This window comes from Microcaecilia unicolor, chromosome 6, assembly GCF_901765095.1.
Source record: "Microcaecilia unicolor chromosome 6, aMicUni1.1, whole genome shotgun sequence".
In the NCBI taxonomy this organism is placed as follows: domain Eukaryota; kingdom Metazoa; phylum Chordata; class Amphibia; order Gymnophiona; family Siphonopidae; genus Microcaecilia; species Microcaecilia unicolor.
The window spans coordinates 185,492,939-185,520,773 of NC_044036.1; the positions used below are offsets into that span (position 1 = coordinate 185,492,939).

Genomic DNA, 27,835 nt, shown 5'->3' on the forward strand with positions numbered 1-27,835 from the left:
ATACTGCTTCTGTTTTAAGAACTTTATCTGTTGAGACCCTTTTAAAGTATTGTCCTATTTTTTCTGGCAGTAGTAGATGACAGAGGACAAGTAACAGCTCCAGGAGTGTTTAATAAGGGGCTCATTTTCAAAGCAGTTAGACTTACAAAGTTTGTAGGTTGATATGGAACTTTATAAGTCTAAGTGCTTTGAAAATAGCTGGTAGAACTGGTACAACATTTTTATAGCAGCTTTATCTCTTGACTTGGTGCATTTTGTTCTTTATAATATATATATATATATATATATATATATATATATATATATATATATATATATATATATATATATATATATACTTTTATTTGGTAGAGGATCCATGGTTTTTTGCAACTAGGCCAAATAATGGTGTAGCCAGAGGTTCAATTTTGGGTGGGCACAACATTTGCCCTGGCTCCCCTGTGTTAGTCTGTATTTTAATTCTTTACAACTGGGAATCCTAATAGCAGATGAGATTTAATGTTGGCAAGTGCAAAGACACATTGGGAAGACTGCCAATCCCACCAACAGCCCGCTACCAGTAAACCCACAAAGTGGTTTGTAATCCCACAAAGATGCACTCCATCCTTCAGCTCCACACCGGGGGGGGGGGGGGGGGCGCCAACTGATAGTCTTCAGGGGGGCACCAGAGACCCTTGGCACGGCCCTGCCTACATCCATAAGTAAAAGTTGGGCCCTCCTCCATGGAATTGACTGGAGGAGGTATAACGTGGATCCAGCTTTTGCCTATTTTCTCCATCCATGTGCAGTTTTTCTCCTCTCTTCCTTTTCCCTCATCTCCATCCATGTGCATCTTCTTCTTTTTTTTTTTCTTTCCTCCTCTCCATCCATGTCCAGCACTTCTTCTCTCTCCTGCCCTCCATCCATGTCCAGCATTTCTCCTCTCTTCCCTCCCCTGTATCCATATAAAGCAATAATTCTCTCTCCCCTCTCCTCCATCCAAGTCCAACGTTTCTCCTCTCTACCCGCCAACTCCTCCATCCATCCATGTCCAGCAATTCTCCTCTATCTCCTGCTCTCCTCTCCATCCATTTCTAGCATTTCTCCTCTCTCCCCTCCCATCCATGTGCATCTCCTTCCTGTCTTCCCTCCCCTCCATTCATGTCCGGCATTTCTCCTCTCTCTTACCTCCCCTGTATCCATATAAAGCAATAATTCTCCTCTCCCCTCTCCTCCATCCAAGTCCAGCATTTCTCCTCTCTCCCCGCTGGCGCCAACCCCTCCATCCATCCATGTCCAGCAACTCTCCTCTATCTCCTGCTCTCCTCTCCATCCATTTCCAGTATTTCTCCTCTCTCCCCTGCCCTCCCCTCCCATCCATGTGCATCTCCTTCCTGTCTTCCCTCCCCTCCATCCATGTCCAGCATGTCTCCTCTCTCCCCTGCCCTCCCCTCCCATGTCCAGCAATTCTCCTCTGCCCCCTGCCCTCCCCTGACATCCATGTCCAGTGATTCTCCTCTCCTCTGCCCTCCCCTCTCATCCATGTCCAGCAATTCTCCTCGTTCTACTGCCCTCCCCTCCCATCCATGTACAGCATGTCTCCTCTTTCCTCTGCCCTCCCCTCCATGTCCAGTGATTCTCCTCTCTCCCCTGTCCTCCCCTCCCATCTATGTCCAGCAATTCTCTCTTCCCTGCCCTCCCCTCCCATCCATGTCTAGCGATTCTCCTCTATCTCCTGCCCTCCCCTCCCATCCCATCCATGTCCAGCGATTCTTCTCTCTCCCCTGCCATCCCCTCCCATCCATGTCCAGCAATTCTTTCTCCTCTGCCCTGCCCTCCCATCCATGTCCAGTGATTCTCCTCTCTCTCCTGCCCTCCCCTCCTATCCATGTCCAGCAATTCTCTCTTCCCTGCTTTCCCCTCAAATCCATGTCCAGCGATTCTCCTCTCTCCCCTCCCCTCCATGTCCAGCAATTCTCCTCTCTCCCCTGCCCTCCCCTCCATGTCCAGCAATTCTCCTCTCTTCCCTGCCCTCCCGTCCCCTCCATGCCCACCAATTTTCCTTCCCTCCCCTCCATGTCCAGCGATTCGTTCAAACCACAGCCCCCCCGCCCACCCTCCCTCCCTCCCTCAGCTCCATGACTTTCCATTCGTGCACCCATGCTCCCTGACTTGAAATCTTTAGTTTACCCGAAGTCGCAGCAAACCAGCATTAAAAGCAGCAGGCAGGCACTGGCAGGCAGGCTCACCTCCTCGTTGCTTCCCTTCCCTCTCAGCGCGTCCCACCCTCGCGGAAAGGAAATGACATCAGAGGAAGGCGGGATGCGCTGAGAGAGAAGGGAAGCGACGAGGAGGCAAGCCTGCCTGCCAGTGCCTGCCTGCTGCTTTTATGGCCGGTTCACCGCGACTTCAGGTAAATTAAAGATTTCAAAGCAGGGAGCACGGGTGCATGAACAGAAGGGAGTGGGCAGGTGAGCCAGACCTCACAAAAAAGGTGCCGGTATGCTGTACCGGTGCGTACCGGCACAAAAAAAGCACTGCATCTATTTGTTCCCATGATATAACTGAATTCTATCATTCTGTCTCACTGTATTTTCAAATGTAAGCAGAGCTGCCAAGGGGTCCCAATTTTTGAGAGGGAGATTTTTGGTACATGCCCCAGCCCCGCCCCACTCTGCCTTGACTCCACCTACTCTACATGGCTCCGCCCCCTGACACACCTCAATCCCACAGCCATTTCAGAAAATATTTTATTTAATTTGCCTAATATCCTTTTCAGTTAGCTTTCAGAGGCCAAAAACTCCTGCCTCAGGTCAGGACAGTATAATGCTGTTATGGTATCCTCTCATTACATGAGGAAGGAAGTGCTGGTCTCTGAAGGCTAATCAAAATGTTTTAAAAATCAGTGAATGTATCACCTTATTTTCTATTTTGTGTTTTATTTGCATTTACTATCCTTCCTTAACACAGCTACCACATTGCTTTATCCTAAATTAAAAATAAAATTATTTTCTGTACCTTTGTTGTTTGGCCATTTACTTTTTCTAATTGTGTTGGTCCCAGTCTCTTGATTCTGCATTCCTTTGTCTTCTCTTAACTGTCTTGCCAGGGTTGTCATTTTCTCTCCTTTTTCTTTGTTTTCTTCAGTTTAGTTTTCTGCCTCGCTCTCTGTCCACATTTAATTCATTCTTACTATCCATTCTTGAATTTCCCTCTTTTTACTTGTGACAAGGCTACATCCCCGATGTATAGAGTGAAGCAGCAGAACCATGAACTACATATCCCAGAATGCATTTCCAGTCCTAGCAGTGAGATCCCAGGGGATAGGCAAGCTGGCCATATACCGTATCTGACCACAAGAGGGAGGGTGAATGAAGGAGCCAGTTCCCGGGACCAGCAATCTGTATATCATGCTGCCCACCTGTAATAGGGAGGGGTGGGCTGAGAAGCAGGAGGAGGATTGGATGGAAGAGGGAATTAATCAGCCTGAGCAGGGGAAGAAAGCAGAATGGAATGGGAGCTTGAGAGCTGAGGAAGGTAGCTCCTGAAGGTTTGGAACCTACATGGTTTTGGGAATTTATTTTGGTTTAAACCCTGCTTAAGTAGAGAAGCCTGGTTTTCTTTTGGGGAAACCCTGAGTGGTGGGGGAATTACTAACCTGTTTTGAAACCTGATTATTGGGAGAACCTCTGAAGTTGGAAGGCTTGTTTATGAAGGAGGGCTGCCTGGTGGGAAGAGGGGTTCAGTTCAGGAGGAGAGGAGCAGTGCAGGCTGAAAATCCTTGGGCAAGACAGGTCCCTAAAGAACTGAAGCAGGCTGAAATACCTTGGGTGAAAGAAAGTCCCAAAAGTATTGACCCTTCTGAAAGTAAAGGCTGCTTGGTGATTAACTGTTTTGAGGGGAAATCCTGCTTGTGGGACAAGTACTATTTGTTTGTTACTGGCTGGGACAAAAAAAGTAGGGATTTCCAAAGGGCTCTTGCATTCCCCTCCGGGAAGGGGGCAAAGTCTTTGTGTAATTGGTTGATGTACTAAGCAAGGCAGAACAGCCCTGCCTGAGAAGCAAGTCTCTACTCTGGAGTGAAGTTTTGTTTATGAATCTGGAAAATAAAGGAATGTTTTTGAAGTATTTCCTGGTGGCAGTTTTGTGAAGTCCTGGCTATTCGCGGGAGGCGGCTTCCTCCCCCCCATACTGGAGCAGCAGGCCCGTTTACATACTTCATCTACCTATGGCTTTTCATCTTTTCCTCACTTTTGATCTCCTCATGCCCCTTCTTCTTATTCTCCAGTCTTTCACTAACTCTATCCTCTCCCCCTTTCCATCCAGCATCTCCCTTCTTTCTCTCCCCATCCTTCCAGTGTCCCCCTCCTCTCTCTGCATCCTTCCATCCAGCACCTTCCCTCTTTCTCTCCCTAACCTTCCATCCAGCACCTTCCCTCTTTCTCTCTCCATCCTTCCGTCCATTGTCTCCCTCTATCTCCCCTTCCTTCTAGACAGCTCTCTCTCTACCCTTTTCTATTCAGCATGTCCTCTCTCTCCCCATCCTTCCAGTGTCTTTCCTCTTTCCCGCCCTACCCTTCCATCCAGCGTCTTCCCTCTTTCTGCCCCCTCCTTCCAGCATTTTCCCTCTTTCTACCTCCTTTCATCTAGCATTTCTCCATCTGACAACTAGGGTCTCCCCCAGTTTCTCCCCAGCAGCTTCTCTCTCTCCTGCTCATGTCCCCTCTTTCTCTCCCCATCTTTCCACTCGTCTCTCTCTCTCTCTCTACCCCTCTTCCATCCAGCATCTTCTCTCTGGCTCTCACCTGCACTTTTCCATGTTCCTGGTTCTCCCCTGCTCTTTTCCACTCTCTCCCCTCCAGCAGGAGACTTGGCAGGTATGTGTAAGCCACATTGAACCCAACTTTGCTTGGGATAATTTATGATATAAATGTAAAAAAAAAAAATCCTTTATCCTCCACCTTTTAAGACACTGCCTACCTGCTGGATAGTGATTGGCACAAGGAAATCAAGTTTGGTCCAGTGAAGACTAACTCAAAATAACTTGTTCCTTAGCTGGGCCCTAGTATTACCATTTTGAAAATGCAAGGATTATATAAACTTAGGATGTGTGACTAGGGACACACATACACTTATTTATTCAATATCACAATTCTTCCTGTACAGCCACAAAACAGCCTTTTAGGGTGGATAGTGTTCACAATGACCTCCTTTTATTATCAACCAGATAGAGATGAGTTTTCAGTTATAGAAGAAAACCAGTGGGCTGCATTAGGGACTTATAGCCCATTTATGTTTAAGCAAAAGAGATCTGCATGAAACAAAATAATTATTTTTATTTTGACTTATAAAACCACTTGCCCATGAAACATGTTCAAAACAGAATAATCCTTTTGTGTATCTAAAAGGTAAACTTCTACAAAACAGATGATGTGATTCCATGTGCCCCACTGAGAGTTTAATTCTACTTTCGTTTAATTTCAATAGATTCCATCATCTTTATAACACCAGGTTTCTCATGGCAGATTACAACAACAGTTAAGATGAACCCATCAGGAAACACAATATCCTCACTGAAATTTGACCATCTGTATTGTATAAAGTGTATTTATTTATTTAGTTTTTAGTGTCTCAAAATGAGCACAAAATATAGAGTTTAAAATTGCTGTTTCTACCAGCTATAATTTTTAAAGCTGTTTTAGTGATCTTCAATTATTTCATGATATTTATATCTACGTATGGGAAGCTTTCAAATAAATTAAAAAGTTGTCCAATAAGTAAAAAAAAAAAAATTTTAAATCTTTTGTCCTCCACCTTTTAGAGCACTGCCTATCTAATTGAAACAGATTTAGACTTGTTACAGATGGACCAACAATAAAAAAAAAAAAAAAAAAAAAAAAAAAAAGTGGATGCAGCAGCTCATAGCTTTGCTTGCTGTGTTTTGAGTGTACCAGAGATGACAGCAGCGTGGGGGAGTGGAAACTGAGATTAACCAAACTGGCTTCCTTGCTTACAGTGGACTAGATAGGCTCACTTCCATGCCTGTCTATTAAACCTCCTTGCATTGATGCAGTTGGTGTTCCCTAAAAGTATGTGAGGTTGCCTATGCAGCTGCTTTACAAATCTCTATGGGGGAACCTTGGTGAAGATGCGCTTTTGTACTAGCCATAGTCCGAAGAATCTGAATTTCCATAGTAGAAAAAGCTACAAGTAGCTATCCATTGTGACAAAGTATGTCATGTGACTGGTTGAGGCAGCTGCCACTCCCGTAGAAAAGGAAATAACTGAGATGGGCGTCCTAGGCATGTGTGAGTTAAATAGTAAGTGCTTGCACACAATCTAAAGTATGTGATCAACGTTGGCTAGCATCAGTATGAGCAGCTGGATAGAATACTGGAAGTATTATGGATTGATTTAAATAAAATGGTGACATCACCTTAGGAAGACATTTTGGGTGTGGTTGGAGTATCTTATTATGCAATATTTGAGTATATGGCTCATTAGTGTACCAGCACTTGAAACTGACCAATACGGCGTGCTGATGTGATTGTAGTCAAAATGAGCTTTTACCATTCAGCGCAGCTGCACTTGCTTTCTGCTGGGGGCTGATGCAGCGAGGCTTATACTAAGGAGATTTATGACAACTAAAAAGCAAGGAGGCACACCGACACATCCATGTACCAAAGAGATTTATGACAACTAAGGAGCAAGGAGATTTATGATGAGTAAGGTGAAAGGGCACACTGGCACATCCACATGCCAGCAGCATCAGAGGTCACCTGATGTACTGGGGCATGTGTGCGACGGACGCTACCTCCACATGGGTTGCCACACCCATGCACCAGTCGTTGGCCCTTGCAAGAACTAGGAGAACTTGTTGCATGCACAGTGCCACTTGCCACCAAAGCAGTAGGTGTAAAATAATTAGGGTTACCATCAGGCTCATTTTCGAAAGAGAAGGACGCCCATCTTTTGACACAAATCGGTAGATGGGTGTCCTTCTCACAGAGTTGCCCAAGTCAGCATAATCGCCTATTTTGGGCGTCCCCAACTGCTTTCCGTCATGGGGACGACCAAAGCTCATGGGGGCATGTCAGAAGCGTAGTGAAGGCGGGACTTGGGCATGCCTAACACATGGGCGTCCTTGACCCATAATGGAAAAAAAAGGGCATCCCTGACGAGCACTTGGACGACTTTACCTGGTCCTGTTTTTCTTACGACCAAGCCACAAAAAGGTGCCCAAACTGACCAGATGACCACCGGCGAGATTTGGGGATCACTTCCTCTTACTCCCCCAGTGGTCACTAGCCCCTCCCACCCTCAAAAAAATCTTTCAAAATATTTTGTGCCAGCATCTATGCCAGACTCAAATGTCATACTCAGGTCCATCACAGCAGTATGCAGGTCCCTGGAGCAGTTTTCGTGGGTACAGTGCATTTCAGATAGGCGGACCCAGGCCCACCCCCCCCCCCTACCTGTTACACTTGTGGTGGTAAATGTGAGCCCTCCAAAACCCACCGTACCCACATCTAGGTGCCCCCTTTCACCCATAAGGGCTATGGTAGTGGTGTACAGTTGTGGGGAGTGGGTTTTGGGGGGCTCAACACACAAAGTAAGGGAGCTATGTACCTGGGAGCAATTTATGATGTCCACTGCAATGCCCCCTAGGGTGCCCGGTTGGTGTCCTGGCATGTCAGGGGGACCAGTGCACTATGAATGCTGGCTCCTCCCATGACCAAAGGACTTGCATTTGGTCATTTCTGAGATGGGTGTCCTTGGTTTCCATTATCGCCGAAAATCAGAAACGACCAAGTCTAGGGATGACCATCTCTAAGGATGACCTAAATATCAAGATTTAGGCATCCCCGACCATATTATCGAAACGAAAGATGGACGTCTATCTTGTTTCGATAATACATGTTTCCCCGCCCCTCCATCGGGACGTTCAGCAAAACTTGGGCGTCACTTTTGATTATGCCCCGCCATATGTCCTCTTTTAAGAGGATGTGCTCTCTTTTTGGACATCTTCAGATATGTCCTCCAGGATTTTTAATTTTTAGGGAAATGTCCTCTTTTTCTTTTATGTGCCTATGACCAATACATCTACCCACATAATGAGAGAAACCAACTCTGGCCTATTAGTCAGTCTGGACACATGGGAGTATGAAAGAGAGAGAAAGGCATTGCTGATCCCTTCTCTGTTCCCATGCTGGTTGAATCTGTAAAAGGAATTTTGTTCATGCAGCACAACTTTAAGCATATGTGAGCAAGTGCAAAGTGGTGCATGTGGGAAAGAGGGAAAGAGCTACGTCATGCAAGGTTCCACGTTAGGAGCCACAGACCAAGAAAGGGCTCTAGATGTCGTCATTGATGATACGTTGAAACCTTCTGCTCAGTGTGCTGCTGTGGCTAAGAAAGCAAATAGAATGTTAGGTATTATTAGGAAAGGAATGGAAAACAAAAATGAGGACGTTATAATGCCTTTGTATCGCTCCATAGTGCAAGCCCTTTGGTCGTAGAAGGAGCCAGCATTTCTAGTGCACTGGTCCCCTTGACATGCCAGGACACCAAGTGGGCACCCTAGGGGTCACTGCAGTGAACTTCATAAATTGCTCCCAGGAACATAGCTCCCTTACCTTGTGTGCTGAGCCCCCCAAAACCCACTACTAAAGGAAAAGTCCATAGACCATTAATAAAATGGACTTTGGGAGAATCCACTGCTTATTTCTAGAATAAGCAGCATAAAATGTACTGTTTTGGGATCTTGCCAGGTACTTGTGACCTGAATTGGCCACTGTTGGAAACAGGATGCTGGGTTTGATGAACCTTCGGTCTCTGTCCCAGTATGGCAATACTTATGTACATTTTTTTATATATGTATATTTTTTCACTCAGCACAGAATTATGTGGTTGATGTGATGAAAACAGTTAGCATAGGCATAGCTGGGTTTAAAAAAGGTTTTGACAAGGTCATGTCTATACACCATTATTAACCAAATAAATGGAAAAAGGATTCTTTATATTCTTATCTGTAAGCAGTGAAATAATGATAAACAGGGAGGAAAAAGTCTCAAGAAGCTCCCAGCTAAAAGAGCAGGGCTTCATCATCATTGGCAAAAAAACTCCCTGGTGAGTTTAATTGCAAATTGTGAAGTTTAAACAGACAAAACCTTGTCAAAAATAACAGTTATAAATACTTAGTTGTAAAATCTCTTCCTTCCAGCTACATCCAAAAAATCAGACCGTGACCAACGGTGGCCATTGTTTCGTTGAACTGCGTCAGGGTCAGTCGGTCAGAAAATCTGTAGGAAAAAAGAAAAGGAACAACATTGTGCAATCAAAAATTCACATTTGCTTACTTAGACCCTGTTTAAAACTGATGGAACTGTGGCGACACAATCTTGAAAAAATGGCAGTCCCTCCTTATAACCCTTAGATGACATCAGATGCCCAGCAAAGCATTTTTAAAACTCTTTTTCCTCTTTATTTTTGTGAATTCCCCACTTATCTCTGAAAGTGAGTACTGTCAGAGACGGGATGCTGGGCTCGATGACCTTTGATCTGACCCCAGTTGTAAAGTATTTTATATTCTTAGGTTCCTGAGGGAGACAATGGAAAGACAGAAAATAACCCTCTTGCTGGATGGGAGAAGTGATGGGAAGGAATGAAAGGGAAAAGAAATGAGGATCAGGTGCACCTACCACCTATGCTTATCATTTATTTATTTAGATTTTGCTCGCACCTTTTTCAGTAGTAGCTCAAGGTGTACTAGGTATTTCACTGTCCCTGGAGGGTTCACAATCTAAGGGGCCCTTTTAAAAAGCAGTGGTAAGTCCAACATGGGCTTTACCGCTCACTATTCCTGGACTACTACTTGCCCAATGCAGCCGCCGGCAGTAGTTCTGGGTTGAACGTGTGCCATATTTGGGGGACCCCCCCCCCCCCCCGAAATGGTTAGTGTGGCGGTACATAAGTAATGCCACACTGGGAAAAGACCAAGGGTCCATCGAGCCCAGCATCCTGTCCACGACAGCGGCCAATCCAGGCCAAGGGCACCTGGCAAGCTTCCCAAACGTACAAACATTCTATACATGTTATTCCTGGAATTGTGGATTTTTCCCAAGTCCATTTAGTAGTGATTTATGGACTTGTTCTTTAGGAAACCGTCTAACCCCTTTTTAAACTCTGCTAAGCTAACCGCCTTCACCACGTTCTCCGGCAACGAATTCCAGAGTTTAATTACGCGTTGGGTGAAGAAAGATTTTCTCCAATTTGTTTTAAATTTACTACACTGTAGTTTCATCGCATGCCCCCTTGACCTAGTATTTTTGGAAAGTGTGAACAGATGCTTCATATCCACCTGTTCCACTCTACTCATTATTTTATATACCTCTATCATGTCTCCCCTCAGCAGTCTCTTCTCCAAGCTGAAAAGCCCAAGCCTCCTTAGTCTTTCTTCATAGGGAAGTCGTCCCATCCACGCTATCATTTTAGTCACCCTTCGCTGCACCTTTTCCAATTCTACTATATCTTTCTTGAGATGCGGCGACCAGAATTGAACACACTACTCAAGGTGCGGTTGCACCATGGAGCGATACAACGGCATTATAACATCCTTACATCTGTTTTCCATGTTAATCCGGCGGTAATCGGGCATTGCCAGGTTATTGCAGAAGCCCTTACCGCAACCTCAGTGGGAGGTGGTAAGGACTCCCCACCACATGGCCATGCGGTAAGAGTTTTCTTACTCATGGCCATTTTGTTTTGGGGGCTTTTTACCTATTGCGGTAAAAAGGGCCCTAGTGGGCGGGAAAAACAGCCTGAGCAATTACCACGGGGGCCCTTTTTCCCCGCAGCTTGGTAAAAGGACCCCTAAGTTTGTACCTGAAATAATGGAGGGGTAAGTGACTTGCAAGGAGCAGCAGTGGGAATTGAACTGGGCACCTCTCCTTTTGTAAAGTGACAGTCCCACATCTGTTCCTGTGGATCCTGTGTGAAAATCAGACACATTACTTTTTCCAAAGCTAGACTGAATAATATATTATTCTTGCTTATAGAGAACAAACCAAGCCTGTTTTAACACAGGACATCTGGTTACTGCAAACTGAGAGCATTTTACTAGAGGAGGGATGGCATGTTCATGGTTGGTTTCTCTCCAACATCTTGCAAATCCTGCTGTGCCCACCTCCTTGTACGTTTTCTGAAGCTGGGGCAGTCATATGACTTTCAGAAGATACCACTGTTCATCATCAGTGATGCAACAGATCATCACTTTCCAGCAAGTTCACCCTACACCATCATGCTGCCAAATCCCAGGAGGGATGAGAGGGAGGGGATATCAGCCAGTGCACCTCCCACCCAAGGACTGACCCATAGGAGAGTTTCTTCTAGTGAAGAGTCATTTCAGAGATATTTTAAGCAGTAGTGAGTGCAGCAGTATAAAAGAACATTATTTCCAGAAGTCCCTGGGAAGTAAAGTAAACTCTGAGGAAGGGATTTATCTTCCGGAAGGCTGTTTCTTAAGACTGAGAGTTCAAAAAACTTGTATGAGTTTTTTACCACTTTGTAATTCCACACATCTTCATGTTGGTTAACACACCAGTACGACAGAGCTGGGAAGTGGACAAGCACCTGTTAATGTATCACTGACAGTAAATATTTGGAAAGCAGAGTGGGGAAGAGTCCAAGCACAGGTCAGTCTGTGCAGTGCAGCGATTTGAGCTGAAACTCCTGTTACTCAGCCTGACAAACTCAGGGGGCTTCACCCCAGGTATCCTGCAGCTGGAAGCATGTGGAAAAGCAGCCGACTGCTGCTTTTGCTGGTACTGTGCTCCTTCAGAGGTCTCATCAGAGGTAAGGCATTCAAGTCCCCACTAATGCTATAGAAATGATTAGTAGGTCTCCATGGAGGTCAGGGCACTGTATCCCTCCTTCACCCACCCTGAGTTTCAGTGGAGGTCAAAGCACTCGGCTGCCTCCTGAGTTTCACTAAGATAGGACACTGCTCTCCTTTCCTCATGGTCTCATCACACGTGAGACACTGTCAGGTGAATTTTCGAAAGAGAAGGACACCCATCTTCCGACACAAATCGGGAGATAGGTGTCCTTCTCTCAGGGTCGCCCAAATCGGCATAATGGAAAGCCAATTTTGGGTGTCCTCAACTGCTTTCCGTCATGGGGACGACCAAAATTCACGGGGGCGTGTCGGCACCGTACCGAAGGCGGGACTGGGGCATGATTTAGAGATGGGCGTCCTCGGCCAATAATGGAAAAAAGAAGGGTGTCCCTGACGAGCATTTGGCCGACTTTACTTGGTCCATATTTTTTCATGACCAAGCCTTGAAAAAGTGCCTGAACTGACCAGATGACCACCGGAAGGAATCAGAGATGACCTCCCCTTACTCCCCCAGTGGTCACCAACCCCCTCCCACCCAAAAAGAGTTTTTAAACATTTTTTGCCAGCCTCTTTGCCAACCTCAAATGTCATACCTAGCTCCATCACAGCAGTATGCAGGTCCCTGGAGCAGTTTTTAGTGGGTGCAGTGCACTTCAGGCAGGCGGACCCAGGTCCACCTCCCCTACCTGTTACACTTGTGGTGGTAAATGTTGAGCCCCCCTTCACCCCTTAGGGCTATGGTAGTAGTATACAGTTGTGGGGAGTGGGTTTTGGGGTGGTTTGGGAGGCTCAGCACCGAAGGTAAGGGAGCTATGCACCTGGGAGCAATTTGTGAAGTCCACTGCAGTGCCCCCTAGGGTGCCCGGTTGGTGTCCTGGCATGTCGGGGGACCAGTGCACTACGAATCCTGGCTCCTCCCATGACCAAAGGGCTTGGATTTGGTCGTTTTTGAGATGGGCATCCTCGGTTTCCATTACCGCCGAAAACCAGGGACGACCATCTCAAAAACGACCTAAGGACAACCATCTCTAAGGTCGACCTAAATTTCATGATTTGGGCGTCCCCGACCATATTATCGAAATGAAAGATGGACACCCATCTTGCTTCAATAATACGGGTTGCCCCGCCCCTTTATGGGGCCATCCTGCGAGGACGCCCTCATGACAACTTGGGCGCCCCGTTTGATTATGCCCCTCTGTGCTTCCCTTGTTTCTGCCCCACCCCATGTCTTGTGCTTCCCTTTCCCATATCTGAGGTCTAACTGTGGAGCCCTTTAATTATGCCACGTAAGCGCCTCTGCACACCCAACGTGTGCAAATTTGGAATTACCACCCGGCTACCATATGGCTCTTGTGGTAATTTCATTTTTGACGTGCGTCTGAAAAATAATTTGTATTTTCTGGTGCGTGTCCACTATGCACATCACGTGGCATTTGATGTGTGTAGGTCATTACTGCCCAGTTAACGCATGAGACTTACTGCTAAGTCAATGGCTGGCGGTAAGGTCTCAGACCCAAAATGGTCATGTGCAAATTTTTATTTTGCCGCACGTCCATTTTTGGCAAACATTTTGTTAAAAGGCCTTTTTTACAGGCACGCTGAAAAATGGATCTGCATGCACCCAAAACCTGCACCTACACTACCGCAGGCCATTTTTCAGCACACCTTAGTAAAAGGACCCCTGAGGTAGGACACCGTGCTTGCCTTCTCCAACAGGGTCCCCTGAAGGTAAGTTTACCATACTCCTCATTTTTAAATGCATTCTGTTCATCTAGGCTCACCAGTATCCTAAAGTGAAATCTAATAAGTCCTAGGAAAACTTCCCAACACATATAATTTTTTTTCAAATGATTTTTTAAGATGTTAGTTTTTTTTTATTAAAAAAAAGAGGGGGAGGAAAAGACCTCATCAAACTGGTGCCAATAATTCTACAAATATATAGATCTTCTAGTATAATAATTTGGGGGTCCTTTTACTAAGGTGCACTGAAAATGGCCTGTGGTAGTGTAGACGTGTGTTTTGGGTGGGTGCAGAATCTTTTTTCAGCGCACGTGCAAAAAATGCCTTTTTAACATTTTTGCCAAAAATGGATGTGCGGCAAAATAAAAATTGCTGCGCGTCCATTTTGGGTCTGAGACCTTACCATCAGCCATTGACCTAGCAGTAAAGTCTCACGCGGTAATGACCTGTGCATGTCAAATGCCACTTGGTGCGTGCCCAATACGTGCGTCCAAAATTATTTTTTGGATGTGCACCAAAAATGAAATTACTGCAAGAGCCACGCAGTAGCCGGGCGGTAACTCCAGTTTGGCACGCATTGGGCGCGCGTAGACGCTTCATGCAGCTTAGTAAAAGGGCCCCTAGAGTTGACAACCAGTCAAAAAGTCATCATCGGTCAGAAAAACCTCCAAAAACAGTCTACTTATATTCTTGCTTAAATCACAAAAAAAGAGCACACTTAAAGAAGTTATTCTTTCCACAACTGTTTGCCAATTCAAGTGATTATACTAGAAGATCTACATATTTGTAGACAGTGCAGTAGCCACGGGTGGGCCCAGGTGGGTCTAGGCCCACCCAAAATTCTTGTGCACCTGTTATTGACTGGTGGGGATCCCCAAACATCACCAGCTGCAAGGGATCCCCGCCAACACAGGTATTTACTATAAAGTTGTGACTTGGCACTGGGGGGGGAGGAGGTGTAGAGACTACAGTATATGTGCCCACCCAGTTCGCCCAGTGGCCCATCCAAAATTTAAGGTCTGGCTACGCCTCTGTTTGTAGAATTATTGGCACCAGTTTGATGAGGTCTTTTCCTCCCTTTTTTTTTTAATTTGTAACAGGAAGCTTTATTGAATGAATCCAGCATATATACAGTGTAAAAAAAACCATACACAGTAACAGTATCAAACATATAGATTCATCCCATCTGAGGAACCTATATGTACAGTGGGGGAAATAAGTATTTGATCCCTTGCTGATTTTGTAAGTTTGCCCACTGACAAAGACATGAGCAGCCCATAATTGAAGGGTAGGTTATTGGTAACAGTGAGAGATAGCACATCACAAATTAAATCCGGAAAATCACATTGTGGAAAGTATATGAATTTATTTGCATTCTGCAGAGGGAAATAAGTATTTGATCCCCCACCAACCAGTAAGAGATCTGGCCCCTACAGACCAGGTAGATGCTCCAAATCAACTCGTTACCTGCATGACAGACAGCTGTCGGCAATGGTCACCTGTATGAAAGACACCTGTCCACAGACTCAGTGAATCAGTCAGACTCTAACCTCTACAAAATGGCCAAGAGCAAGGAGCTGTCTAAGGATGTCAGGGACAAGATCATACACCTGCACAAGGCTGGAATGGGCTACAAAACCATCAGTAAGACGCTGGGCGAGAAGGAGACAACTGTTGGTGCCATAGTAAGAAAATGGAAGAAGTACAAAATGACTGTCAATCGACAAAGATTTGGGGCTCCACGCAAAATCTCACCTCGTGGGGTATCCTTGATCATGAGGAAGGTTAGAAATCAGCCTACAACTACAAGGGGGGAACTTGTCAATGATCTCAAGGCAGCTGGGACCACTGTCACCACGAAAACCATTGGTAACACATTACGACATAACGGATTGCAATCCTGCAGTGCCCGCAAGGTCCCCCTGCTCCGGAAGGCACATGTGACGGCCCGTCTGAAGTTTGCCAGTGAACACCTGGATGATGCCGAGAGTGATTGGGAGAAGGTGCTGTGGTCAGATGAGACAAAAATTGAGCTCTTTGGCATGAACTCAACTCGCCGTGTTTGGAGGAAGAGAAATGCTGCCTATGACCCAAAGAACACCGTCCCCACTGTCAAGCATGGAGGTGGAAATGTTATGTTTTGGGGGTGTTTCTCTGCTAAGGGCACAGGACTACTTCACCGCATCAATGGGAGAATGGATGGGGCCATGTACCGTACAATTCTGAGTGACAACCTCCTTCCCTCCGCCAGGGCCTTAAAAATGGGTCGTGGCTGGGTCTTCCAGCACGACAATGACCCAAAACATACAGCCAAGGCAACAAAGGAGTGGCTCAGGAAGAAGCACATTAGGGTCATGGAGTGGCCTAGCCAGTCACCAGACCTTAATCCCATTGAAAACTTATGGAGGGAGCTGAAGCTGCGAGTTGCCAAGCGACAGCCCAGAACTCTTAATGATTTAGAGATGATCTGCAAAGAGGAGTGGACCAAAATTCCTCCTGACATGTGTGCAAACCTCATCATCAACTACAGAAGACGTCTGACCGCTGTGCTTGCCAACAAGGGTTTTGCCACCAAGTATTAGGTCTTGTTTGCCAGAGGGATCAAATACTTATTTCCCTTTGCAGAATGCAAATAAATTCATATACTTTCCACAATGTGATTTTCCGGATTTAATTTGTGATGTGCTATCTCTCACTGTTACCAATAACCTACCCTTCAATTATGGGCTGCTCATGTCTTTGTCAGTGGGCAAACTTACAAAATCAGCAAGGGATCAAATACTTATTTCCCCCACTGTAGGTATCCTCACATTTAACAATACAGTTCCCAGTTGTATTTTTTGTATATTTCTAAGAAAAGTAATAATGCAAAAACCTCTTAATATACAGCACAAAACCCCTTATTTTCCTCCTTTTTTAAATAAAAGAAACTACTGTCTTAAATCACTTGAAAAAATTGTGTGTTGGAAAGTTTTCCTAGGACTTATTACATTTCACTATAGTATTTCAAGGTTTCACTTGTTTAAGGTGAATAAGATCTGAATTGTGTGATTTGGTCTTCACCAGTATCTTAGCTTCTCTTTCTTCGATATTCTGAAACTCAGAAACAGATTGGTCTGAAATTCAGATTTTGAATAGGGTTAAGAGAGTGAATATTCAGAGCAAGATGTATTTAACAACAGCCAGTGAATGTATAACCTGCCTATCTGAAGATTTTCATCTGCAGATAAATGGCCTAAAATACACCTAAGCAGCCCAACACTGTCTGAATAATGAATAGGCAGAGCAAGGGCAGACTATGAAAATACTGTGCTGCTGTTCAGATACTATCTAGAAAAGCTATAATTGAATTTAAGCCTGCTATTATAGCAGCAGCAGTAGTGATCACATTACATGTATGCTATGCGTTTATTCTTATGCTATGAGTTTATCTTGTTGGGCAGACTTGATGGACTGTACAAGTCTTTATCTGCCGTCATCTACTATGTTACTATTGGGCTCATTTTCAAAACAGAGAAACGTCTAAAAAGTGGCATAAAGCAGCATTTAGACATTTTTCTCACAAAAACGTTCAAATCAGTATTTTTGAAAACATTTTAAAAATGTTTTTATTTTAATTCCATCAGAAGTGCATCCAAATCTCAAGGAGCTGTATCAGGAGTGTGTTCAGGGCAGGACTTGGGCATTCCTGAGACTTAGATGTTTTTCATCCATAGTAGAAGAAAACAAAAACGTCATGGACTAAAAGACATTTTGAGCTAGATATTTTTTTTATAACGAATAAGGCACAAAAAGGTTCCCTAAATAACCAGATGACCACTGAAGGGAATCAGGGATGACCTCCCTTTAATCCCCCAGTGGTCACTAACCTCCTCCCAGCGTCTGTGCCAGCCTCAGATGTTATACTCAGGTCCATTCGAACAGCATGCAGGTCCCTGGAGTAGTCTAGTTGTGGGTGGAGCGCACTGCAGACAGGTGGGCCCAGGCTCCTACCTCCCCCTACCTGTTACGCTTATGGAGGAAACTGTGAGCCTTCAAAAACTCACCAGCAACTAACTGTATCCACATACAGGTGCCCCCTTCACCTATAAGGGCTATGGTAGTGGTGTACAGTTGGGGGTAGTGGGTTTTGGGGGGCTCAGCAGACAAGGTAAGGGAGTAATGGTGAGATGTTTACCTGGGTGCATTTTATGAAGTCCACTGCAGTGCCCTCTAGGGTGCCCTATTGCTTTCCTGGGATGTCAGGGGGACCAGTGTACTAAAAATGCTGGCTCCTTCTACATCCCAATGGCTTGATTTTGTGCATTTTGCACTTGGACTTTTTTTTTTTTTTTTAATGGACCAAAAACTAAAATGTCCAAATCACAAAGAGAGGCATAATCGAACGGAGTGCCCAAGTTTTCCTGAGGACGTCCTCGTAGGACGTCCAGCGAAGGGGCGGGGAAACCCGTATTATCGAAACAAGATGGACGGCCATCTTTCGTTTCGATAATACGGTTGGGACGCCCAAATCTTCACATTTAGGTTGACCTTGGAGATGGTCGTCCCTAGAGATGGTCGTCCCCGATTTTCGGCGATAATGGAACCTGAGGACGCCCATCTCAGAAATGACCAAATCCAAGCCCTTTGGTCATGGGAGGAGCCAGCATTCATAGTGCACTGGTCCCCCTGACATGCCAGGACACCAACTGGGAAACCTAGGGGGCACTGCAGTGGACTTCAGAAAAAAGCTCCCAGATGCATAGCTCCCTTACCGTGTGCTGAGCACCCCAAAACCCACTCCCCACAACTGTACACCACTACCATAGCCCTTAGGGATGAAGGGGGCACCCAGATGTGGGTACAGTGGGTTTCTGGCGGGTTTTGGAGGGCTCACTTACCACCACAAGGGGGGGGGGGATGGGCCTGGGTCCGCCTGCCTGAAGTGCACTGCAGTACCCACTAAAACTGCTCCAGGGACCTGCATACTACTGTCACGGAGCTGGGTATGATATTTGAGGCTGGTATAGTGGCTGAAAAAAATATTTTAAAATTTTTTTTTAGGGTGGGAGGGGGTTAGTGACCACTGGGGGAGTAGTGGGAGGTCATCCCCGATTCCCTCTGGTGGTCATCTGGTCATTTAGGGCACATTTTTGTGGCTTGGTCATAAAAAAAAAGACCAAGTAAAGTCAGCCAAATGTTCGTCAGGGACGCCCTTCTTTTTTCCATTATTGGCCGAGGACGCCCATGTGTTAAGCAAGCCCCAGTCCCACCTTCACTATGCTTCTGACACGCCCCCGGGGACTTTGGTCATCCTCGCGACAGAAAGCAGTTGAGGGCGCCCAAAATCACCTTTCGATTATGCCGATCTGTGAGACCCTGGGAGAAGGACGCCCATCTCCCGATTTGTGTTGAAAGATGGGCGACCTTCTCTTTCGAAAATGAGCCCAATAACCTTCTATTTTCGAAAACAAAAGATAGACATTTTTCTTTTTTGAAACTGACCTTCTTTGCTAGTCAAATTTTGGACGTTTTTTTGCAAAATGTCCAAAGTCGGACTTAATCATATTGAAAATGCCCCTCCACGTTATTATGTAGCTCTGACTATATGTATTTACACAGAGGCACCAGCTTTTAAACTGATGCATTGGCTGCTGCCACTGAAAATTGGGAGGACAATCTTGAAAGTAATTTATTAATCTAAATTGCTTTTTACTTGAGCAAAATGGCATGACTAAAAATTGATGCCCTCTTCCTGGCAATACAAAACCAAACCAAACATATTGGATGAGGACAGATAGAGGCCAAAGTAGCCCATCCAGTCAGGCCCAATAAGATGGTTAGGGACTGTAAGTGCAGTTCCATGAAGATTACACCCCCCCCCCCCACACACACACACACACACCGATTCCTCTGATATTCTTTCCAAGAGGAAGTTGTAACGAATTATACAAAAGAGTTAGAAAAACGTCTGTTTATCTGTCTGGGTGCAAAATAACTCTCTGAAAATTTAATGGAATGGGAGGAAACTTGGCTTCTGGGAAAAACTGGTAAAAAGACATAAGAACATAAGAATAGCCACATTGGATCGGATCAATGGTTCATCCAGCCCAGTATCCTGCTTCCAACAGTGGCCAATCCAGATCACAGGTACCTGGCAGAAACCCAAATAGTAGCAAGATTCCATTCTACCAATTCCAGGGCAAGCAGTGGCTTCCCCATGTCTGTCTCAATAGCAGACTATGGACTTTTCCTTCAGGAACTTATTCAAATCTTTTTTTAAACCCAGATACACTAACTGCTGTTACTATATCATCCAGCAATGAGTTCCAGAGTTTAACTCTATTTGTTGAGTGAAACAATATACAACAAAATATTTCCTCCTATTCATTTTAAAAGTATTTCCATGTAACTTCACTGAGTGTCACCTAGTCTTTGCACACTTTGAAAGAATAAAAAATTGATTCACTTTTACCCAGGATTTTGTAGACCTCAATCATATCTCCCCTCAGCTGTCTCTTTTCCAAGCTAAAGATCTCTAACCTCTTTAGCCTTTCCTCATATGAGAGAAGTTCCATCCCCTATATCATTTTGGTCGCTCTTCTTTGAACCTTTTCTAATTCCCCTATATCTTTTTTTGAGATATGGTGACCAGAACTGAATGCAATACTGAAGGTGAGGTCACACCATGCAGTGTTACAGAGGTATTATAGTATTCTTGGTCTTATTCACCATCCCTTTCCAAATAATTCTTAGCATCCTGTTTGCTTTTTTGGCCACCGCTGCACACTGAGCAGATTTTGGCATATTGTACTAGGCTACGCATTTGATTGCTATTCTTATAAAAAAAACTTAGTTAGGCTAAGTTAGAAGAAGAAAAGGAATCGTTATTTCTCACTAGCAACAGCACAAGAAATATTATTGGCTCTTGGCATTAGTAGTTTTACAGAACAGAGTCTAACAATAGGAAGGAAAGTTTTATTCCTCACTGTCATACAGACTTGCAAAGGTCATAGAACAGAGAGAAAGAAAGGAAAAAAAGAAAGAATCTTTGCTGTAGAGAATTAGAGGCAGATGCAGCAACCAAACGTAAAAAAATCTAAATCGTTAAAGTCCCTAACGATTTTAAAATAACGAAAAATGCACCAAAAAAAAAAGTCACACATGCTGAGATCGGTAGTGAAACGTACAATGTATCAAAGAATCACAATACACATCGTTAATCGGCCCCCAAATCATGCGCAGAGCAGCCAAGCGTTATGTTAGCTGCTCTGCGCATGCCACAAACAGTCAAAACACAGTCAAATCGCAAGCACATGGCTCCCAAATAAAAACAAAAATAAAAAAAAAGGGTCGGGAGGGGGCAAGGGCGCTCATCAGGAGCGTCCTGTACAGACGGCCTTGCCCCCCCCCCGCTGCTCCCCACTTTCCGCCGCTCCCCCCACCCCGAAAAAGCAAAATTCTAGCAGCCCCTGCCCCCTCCCCACTTTCCGCCGCTCCCCCCACCCCGAAAAAGCAAACTTCTAGAAGCCCCTGCCCCCCTCCCTTCCTCACTACTCTCTCACCTCAGCTCCGCCTCACGACATCCTCCGTCCATGCCCCGCCCCCTTTTGGGGTCGTCGCCGCCATTCCCCTCCTCCATCGGGCCCCCCTTCCTCTTACCGGGCCCGTGCAGCGCCTCTCTCCTCTGTCCGAAGGCGCTGCACGGGCAAGAAGAAAGCTGAATCAGCTGATGCCTGCCTTCGCCTAGCTTCGATAGAGCGTCTTTCTCCTCCTGGGCCCGCCCCTGTCTGACGTCAGTAACCTACGTAGGTTACTGACGTCAGACAGGGGCGGGCGCAGCAGAAGAAAGACGCGCCATCGCGAAGGCAGGCATCAGCTGATTCAGCTTTCTTCTTGCCCGTGCAGCGCCTTCGGACAGAGGAGAGAGGCGCTGCACGGGCCCGGTAAGAGGAAGGGGGGCCCGATGGAGGAGGGGAATGGCGGCGACGACCCCAAAAGGGGGCGGGGCACGGATGGAGGATGTCAGGAGGCGGAGCTGAGGTGAGAGAGTAGTGAGGAAGGGAGGGGGGCAGGGGCTTCTAGAAGTTTGCTTTTTCGGGGTGGGGGAGCGGCGGAAAGTGGGGAGCAGCGGGGGGGGGGGGGGCAAGGCCGTCCGTACAGGACGCTCCTGATGAGCGCCCTTGCCCCCTCCCGATCCTTTTTTTATTTTTATTTTTTATGTGTTTTCTGAGGTCCTTTGGACCAATCACAGCGCTTTTAGCTCTGCTAATGCGCTGGGATTGGCTCAAAGTTTGTTTATTTTTTCACTTAACACTTTTTCCTGCCACGGAGCTGTCTTAACGAGAGGTCCAGACCTCTCGTTAGTTTTCCTGCCTTTTTCCTGCGTAAAGGCAATCGGAAAAGGTTAGTGCATGTCGTTTCAATGGGGTTTTCACACTAATTGCTCATCTCCATTCCGTTTTCGTTAGCTGCTACTGTCGTCGGAAAATAGGCTTAAGTGCATGGAAAGGATAGGAAATTCTTCCCTGAGGGCTCATTTAACGATGAAAAACGTTTAGTGCATCTACCTCTTAGTCTCTATGGGGGGGGGGGGGGGGAGAGAGTACCCCCCTGGAAATAGGCTGTGACAAGAATGTGAAACTCTCCTGCCATCCGGACTATGAGGCAGATGCAGCAACCAAACGTAAAAAAATCTAAATCGTTAAAAGTCCCTAACGATTTTAAAATAACGAAAAATGCACCAAAAAAAAAGTCACACATGCTGAGATCGGTAGTGAAACGTACAATGTATCAAAGAATCACAATACACATCGTTAATCGGCCCCCAAATCATGCGCAGAGCAGCCAAGCGTTATGTTAGCTGCTCTGCGCATGCCACAAACAGTCAAAACACAGTCAAATCGCAAGCACATGGCTCCCAAATAAAAACAAAAATAAAAAAAAAGGGTCGGGAGGGGGCAAGGGCGCTCATCAGGAGCGTCCTGTACAGACGGCCTTGCCCCCCCCCCGCTGCTCCCCACTTTCCGCCGCTCCCCCACCCCGAAAAAGCAAAATTCTAGCAGCCCCTGCCGCCTCCCCACTTTCCGCCGCTCCCCCCACCCCGAAAAAGCAAACTTCTAGAAGCCCCTGCCCCCCTCCCTTCCTCACTACTCTCTCACCTCAGCTCCGCCTCCCGACATCCTCCGTCCGTGCCCCGCCCCCTTTTGGGGTCGTCGCCGCCATTCCCCTCCTCCATCGGGCCCCCCTTCCTCTTACCGGGCCCGTGCAGCGCCTCTCTCCTCTGTCCGAAGGCGCTGCACGGGCAAGAAGAAAGCTGAATCAGCTGTTGCCTGCCTTCGCCTAGCTTCGATAGAGCGTCTTTCTCCTCCTGGGCCCGCCCCTGTCTGACGTCAGTAACCTACGTAGGTTACTGACGTCAGACAGGGGCGGGCGCAGCAGAAGAAAGACGCGCCATCGCGAAGGCAGGCATCAGCTGATTCAGCTTTCTTCTTTCTCTATTTCAGAGTCTCTTTAGATGAGCAGTTACTTATATACCCTTCCCATCACAAAGGACCACCTAATATATCACCCAATCAGCAATCCTGCAAGTACAGAGGAGACCTGTGATAGGGCCTTGTCCTTGCCACACCTCTGCTCAGTAACAAACAGTTGGGATGTCATGACAACGGGGGTCTGGTCAGTTTGTTTGTAGCAAGACAGTTGGTTGGGATGTCATGGCAATGGTCTTGTCAGTTTGTGGTTAGCCAGAAATTCCTGTCTTGCCACTATCAGTGGAAACTCACAGAAACACAAACAGAAAAAAGCAGACCCAAAAGAAAAGGCCAGAAAATTCCAGAACAGTATTATTTACAACGACACCTAGATGTTTTTCTTAGGTGCTGACCCCACAAGGTGGCCCATAGCATTAGGTAACTATGATTTGGATTATTATTTCCAATGTGCATCACTTTGCATTTGTCCACATTAAATTGTATCTGCCATTCGGATGCCCAGTCTTCGAATTTCCTAAGGTCTTCCTGCAATTTTTCACAGTTCGCACATGTTTTAACAACTTATAGTTTTATTTTATCTGCATATTTAGGCCCCCTTTTATCAAGCTGCGCTAGCAGCTGCTGCACAGCAATGCCAATAGCCCATTCAAAGTGAATGGGCTTTGTCAGCGTTACTGCACTGACAGCTGCTAGTGCAGCTTGATAAAAGGGGCCCTGATCACCTCACTTGTCGTTCCTCTTTCCAGATCATTTATAAATATGTTACATAGTATCGGTCCCAGTACAGATCCCTGAAGCACTCCATTATTCACCCTCCTTACTTGTTCAAGATCTCATCAGATACTGTTCCGCAACCATATGTTAGGAAAACCCAGGACTTATCTGAATAATGCAGCATTCATGTGAACATAGGTTCAACCCCAGCTTCCAAGCTGAAATCAGTGTGGTCCTGGGTTTTCCTCACATATGGTTGCGTGACAGTATCTGATGAGATCTTGAATAAGTGAGCAAAGTTAAAAACAAACTAGCAAATACTAAGATTGTTTTGTAAGATAAAAAAAACAACCCCCCCCCCCTCTTTTCTGGAGGTTTTTGATCTGTGATTACTTTTTAACTGTGTACATCAAAGATAATAAAACAGTGTGTTCTCATTGCCACAGTATGATGAGATCTTTTCCCTCCATCCACTAGAGAGTGCTGTATGGTCTTCACTTTTTTGGATTGAGTTGTCTTACAAGACGAGTGAAGCGGATCTGAGTGAGGTTTGTACAAGAATCTTGATTTACCCTTGCCATTTCTAGATCATAGACTGTATAAGTCTGCCCGGCACTGGCCTTGTTCTAAAATTTCTGAAGTTGTTGTCAAAGCATCCAAAAAGCTCCACTCCGGCCCATCCAGTTCTACTCAGCCTCCATCAGAGCACAGACCGTAGAAGTCAGCCCAGCACCAGTTTTCTTACCTAATCTTCCCTAAACTTCTTTGGATCCGATCCTTCTAAACAGGATTCCTGTGTGTTTGTCCCAGCATTTTTGAATTCCATTACTGTTTTCATCTCCATCACCTTCCGCGGGAGTGCATTCCAGGTATCTACCACCCTCTCAGTGAAAATATACTTCCTAACATTATTCCCAAGTCTGCCCCCTTTGAATTTCAATTCATGCCCTCTAGTTCTACCACCTTCCCGACTCTGACAAGGTTTGTTTGCAAATTAATACCTTTCAAATATTTGAACATCTGTATCATATCACCCCTGCTTTTCCTTTCCTCCAGTGTATACATGTTTAGGTCAGCAAGTCTCTCCATGTAAATCTTGCTGCATAAACCCCCTACCATTTTTGTCGCTTTTCTCTGAACCACTTCAAGTCTTTTTACTTCCTTAGCAAGATAAGGCATCCAAAACTGAACACAATACTGCAAGTGAGGCCTCACCAACGACTTGTAGAGGGACATCAACACCTCCTTTCTTCTGGTTATACCCCTCTCTACATAGCCTAGCATCCTTTTTCGCCTTGTCGAGGGACATCAACACCTCCTTTCTTCTGGTTATACCCCTCTCTACATAGCCTAGCATCCTTTTTCGCCTTATCGCAATGTTTTTTCAACTTGAGATCTTCAGATACCATCACCCCTCTCCTGAGCCGAGCTTACCAATTTCTTCCCTACTATTCAGTACATCTCTTTTGTATTTCTGCCGTCCCGTCCATCTGCTCACTTGCAAAATCTTTCATCTGAACTTGTGATTCTCCTATTTCCGCTGCCCTCCCCTTTTCATGCAAAGGAGCAGTATTAATTGAGGCAGGCACGCTCTTCAAGTTACATGAGAATACAACCAGATTGCTATTTATGCTTCAGTTTGGGGCTAGCTCCTCAGTCAGGGTGAGTTTCAGAGCTTGAAACAGCATTCAAATTAAAGAGAACCTGAAATTTTAAAAGTGCTAAAAATAAGTTTTAAAAGTATTTGCCTTAAATCTAATTGCAGAATTCAGGTGCTGGGAGTCTGTACTTGGTTGTCATATGCTCAGATTTGTTTAAATCATATGCAAATTAGTCCGGTGTTTTTCACTAAACATTCCCATGAGTGTCTGTATGTTAATCTGCATTCAAATAGAGCTCTCTGATTGGATGATCAGCTTCTGTTAAGAAATCTGCCCGGGAAGTGAACAGAGTGAGAGCTGCCCTTTGCCAAGAGAGACATCCAGCTGTGACTTCCTGTGTTTGTTGACTGAAGTTATAAAAGAGTGCCTGATTGTGGTAAATGAGAAAATATAAGTGAAAAGAGATTGGTGGCGATTGAAGTTTCTCTAGTGAGAAAAGGATCTGAATATTTCAGGATTACTTGAAGTTTATGAAGAATAGAAAAGGGTGAATTTCAGTTTAAGAGTGTTTAAATCCTATAAGCTATATAAAGGCTAGGTAGATTTAAGTGACTGTAAGCAAGGAAACCTTAATATTTGATCTGAAATAAATATTTGATCTGAGATAGTTGATCAGAGATAAATGTTTGATCTGAATTATATCCTTTGGTGCAAAGGAGATTAGAATGCAATAGAGTATTTCTTTCTGTTTACCAGTACAGTCAAATAACTCCATTCCACTTAAATAATTTTTTGTTATATATATGAGGGAGTAGTATCTGGATTTATTGTAAATCAAATTGATTCCATTCACAGGAATTCATATTCACCTTCATGCATTCATCCGATATTATCTTTTAAGGATGAAGTTTTATTTTATGTTCACACTGTCTCTTGTGAGCTGAGCACAGTTAGTTTCCTCGGCTGGCACGACTACATATTAGAGGTATTTTTGATACTGTGTGGAGTTTTACCACAGACGGGTGACATATATAAAACATTCTCCTTGGATAGGATGTGATATGTGAAAATACATTTTGCTTTAATGAAATTGCTAAACTTTAGAGTCAGAGACTTATCAACGAGGGATACATACAGTGCTATTTTTTCCTGAGGTCCGGCTTACTTGCCTGCTCCCTTCTGTTCCTGCTCTGCTGGACGGGGGGGGGGGAGGGGGGGCGCCAACCGATAGTCTGCAAGGGGGCACCAGAGACCCTAGGCACGGCCCTGCTCCAGGTGCAGCACTCTGCACTCCTTGGCATTAAAGCAGGGGCGTAGCTAGGCCCGCCCAGTTTTTGGTCAGGCCCACCCAGATGTCACCGTGTCTCCTCACTCTCTCCTACCCCCGCAGTAGCGCTTGTCTTCAATGCTATTGGCGCTGCCTCCTCCACCTCACAGTCTCCGAGTCCGTCTCCCACTCCCGTAGCAGCTTGCGATTTGCTACCAGCACTGCCTGACAGCTGACACGCGGCGCAACGTCCTGCTCCGAGAGCGGGGCCTTCCCTCTGCCGTGCTGATTCAACTTCCTGTTTATGCAGGGCAGAAGAACGCACGCGGCAGAGGGAAGGTCTTGGAGCAGGTTGTCAGTTCCGTGTCTATGATGTCAGGCAGCGCCGGTAGCAAATTCTAAGTGCTGCCACGGGGGGGGGGGGGGGGGGGGGAGACAGAGACTGTGAGGTGGAGGAGGCAGCGCCGATAGCATCGAATACAAGTGCTGCGGCGGGGGTGGGAGAGGGTGAGGAAGACAGTGGTCTGCTCGCCCTGCAAGGGGAGGGGGGCTAAAGGGAAGGGGGGCTAAAGGGAAGGGAGAGGTTCTGGACATGTGTGGGGGGGTGAGGAAGACAAAGGGGAGCGGGCTGAAGGGAAGGGAGAGGTTCTGGACATGTGAGGGGGGTGAGGAAGACAAAGGGGAGTGGGCTGAAGGGAAGGGAGAAGTTCTGGACGTGTGTGGGGGAAGGGAGAGGTTCTGGATGTTTGGGGGGGAGGTGAGGAAGACAAAGGGGAGCGGGCTGAAGGGAAGGGAAAAGTTCTGGACGTGTGTGTGTGTGTGTGTGGGCATCAGGGAAGGAGTGGGGGAAATCCTGGCCACACTGGATCACAGGAGAGGGGGGCAAGACGAAAGAGAGAAGTGACAGGAAGATGCTGGGAGGGGGTGAAGGCTGGGAAGAAGAGAGGGAGCAGATGCTGGGCTAGAAGGGTGGAGGGAGAGAGACACTGGGAAAGGTGGAACCATGTGGGAGAGGCCAAGGGGGTGGCAAGGAAATAAACGTGAGGAAGATGGTAATGAGGCATAGATTGACGATGGAAGGGAATGGATGGCTGGAGAAGTAGAGAGATGGGGAATAGGAGAACTAGTGTGTGGAAAGGAAATGGAAATCTGACAGGTATCTGAA

General features: G+C 45.9%; 1 protein-coding gene across 4 annotated transcripts in view; it reads left to right on the plus strand.

Moving 5' to 3' along the window:
• Positions 1–11,569: 11,569 nt before the first annotated feature.
• Positions 11,570–27,835, plus strand: part of MST1 (macrophage stimulating 1) — a 149,230-nt gene continuing 132,964 nt past the window's right edge. The window contains exon 1 of one of the 4 annotated variants that reach the window (XM_030207142.1): positions 11,570–11,832. In XM_030207142.1, the coding sequence (XP_030063002.1) occupies positions 11,769–11,832 (64 nt within the window). In that variant the 5' untranslated portion in view covers positions 11,570–11,768. Of the gene's footprint in view, positions 11,833–24,302; positions 24,351–27,835 lie in introns of those variants that run through there. The other 3 variants (XM_030207139.1, XM_030207140.1, XM_030207141.1) reach the window with 3 other exon arrangements.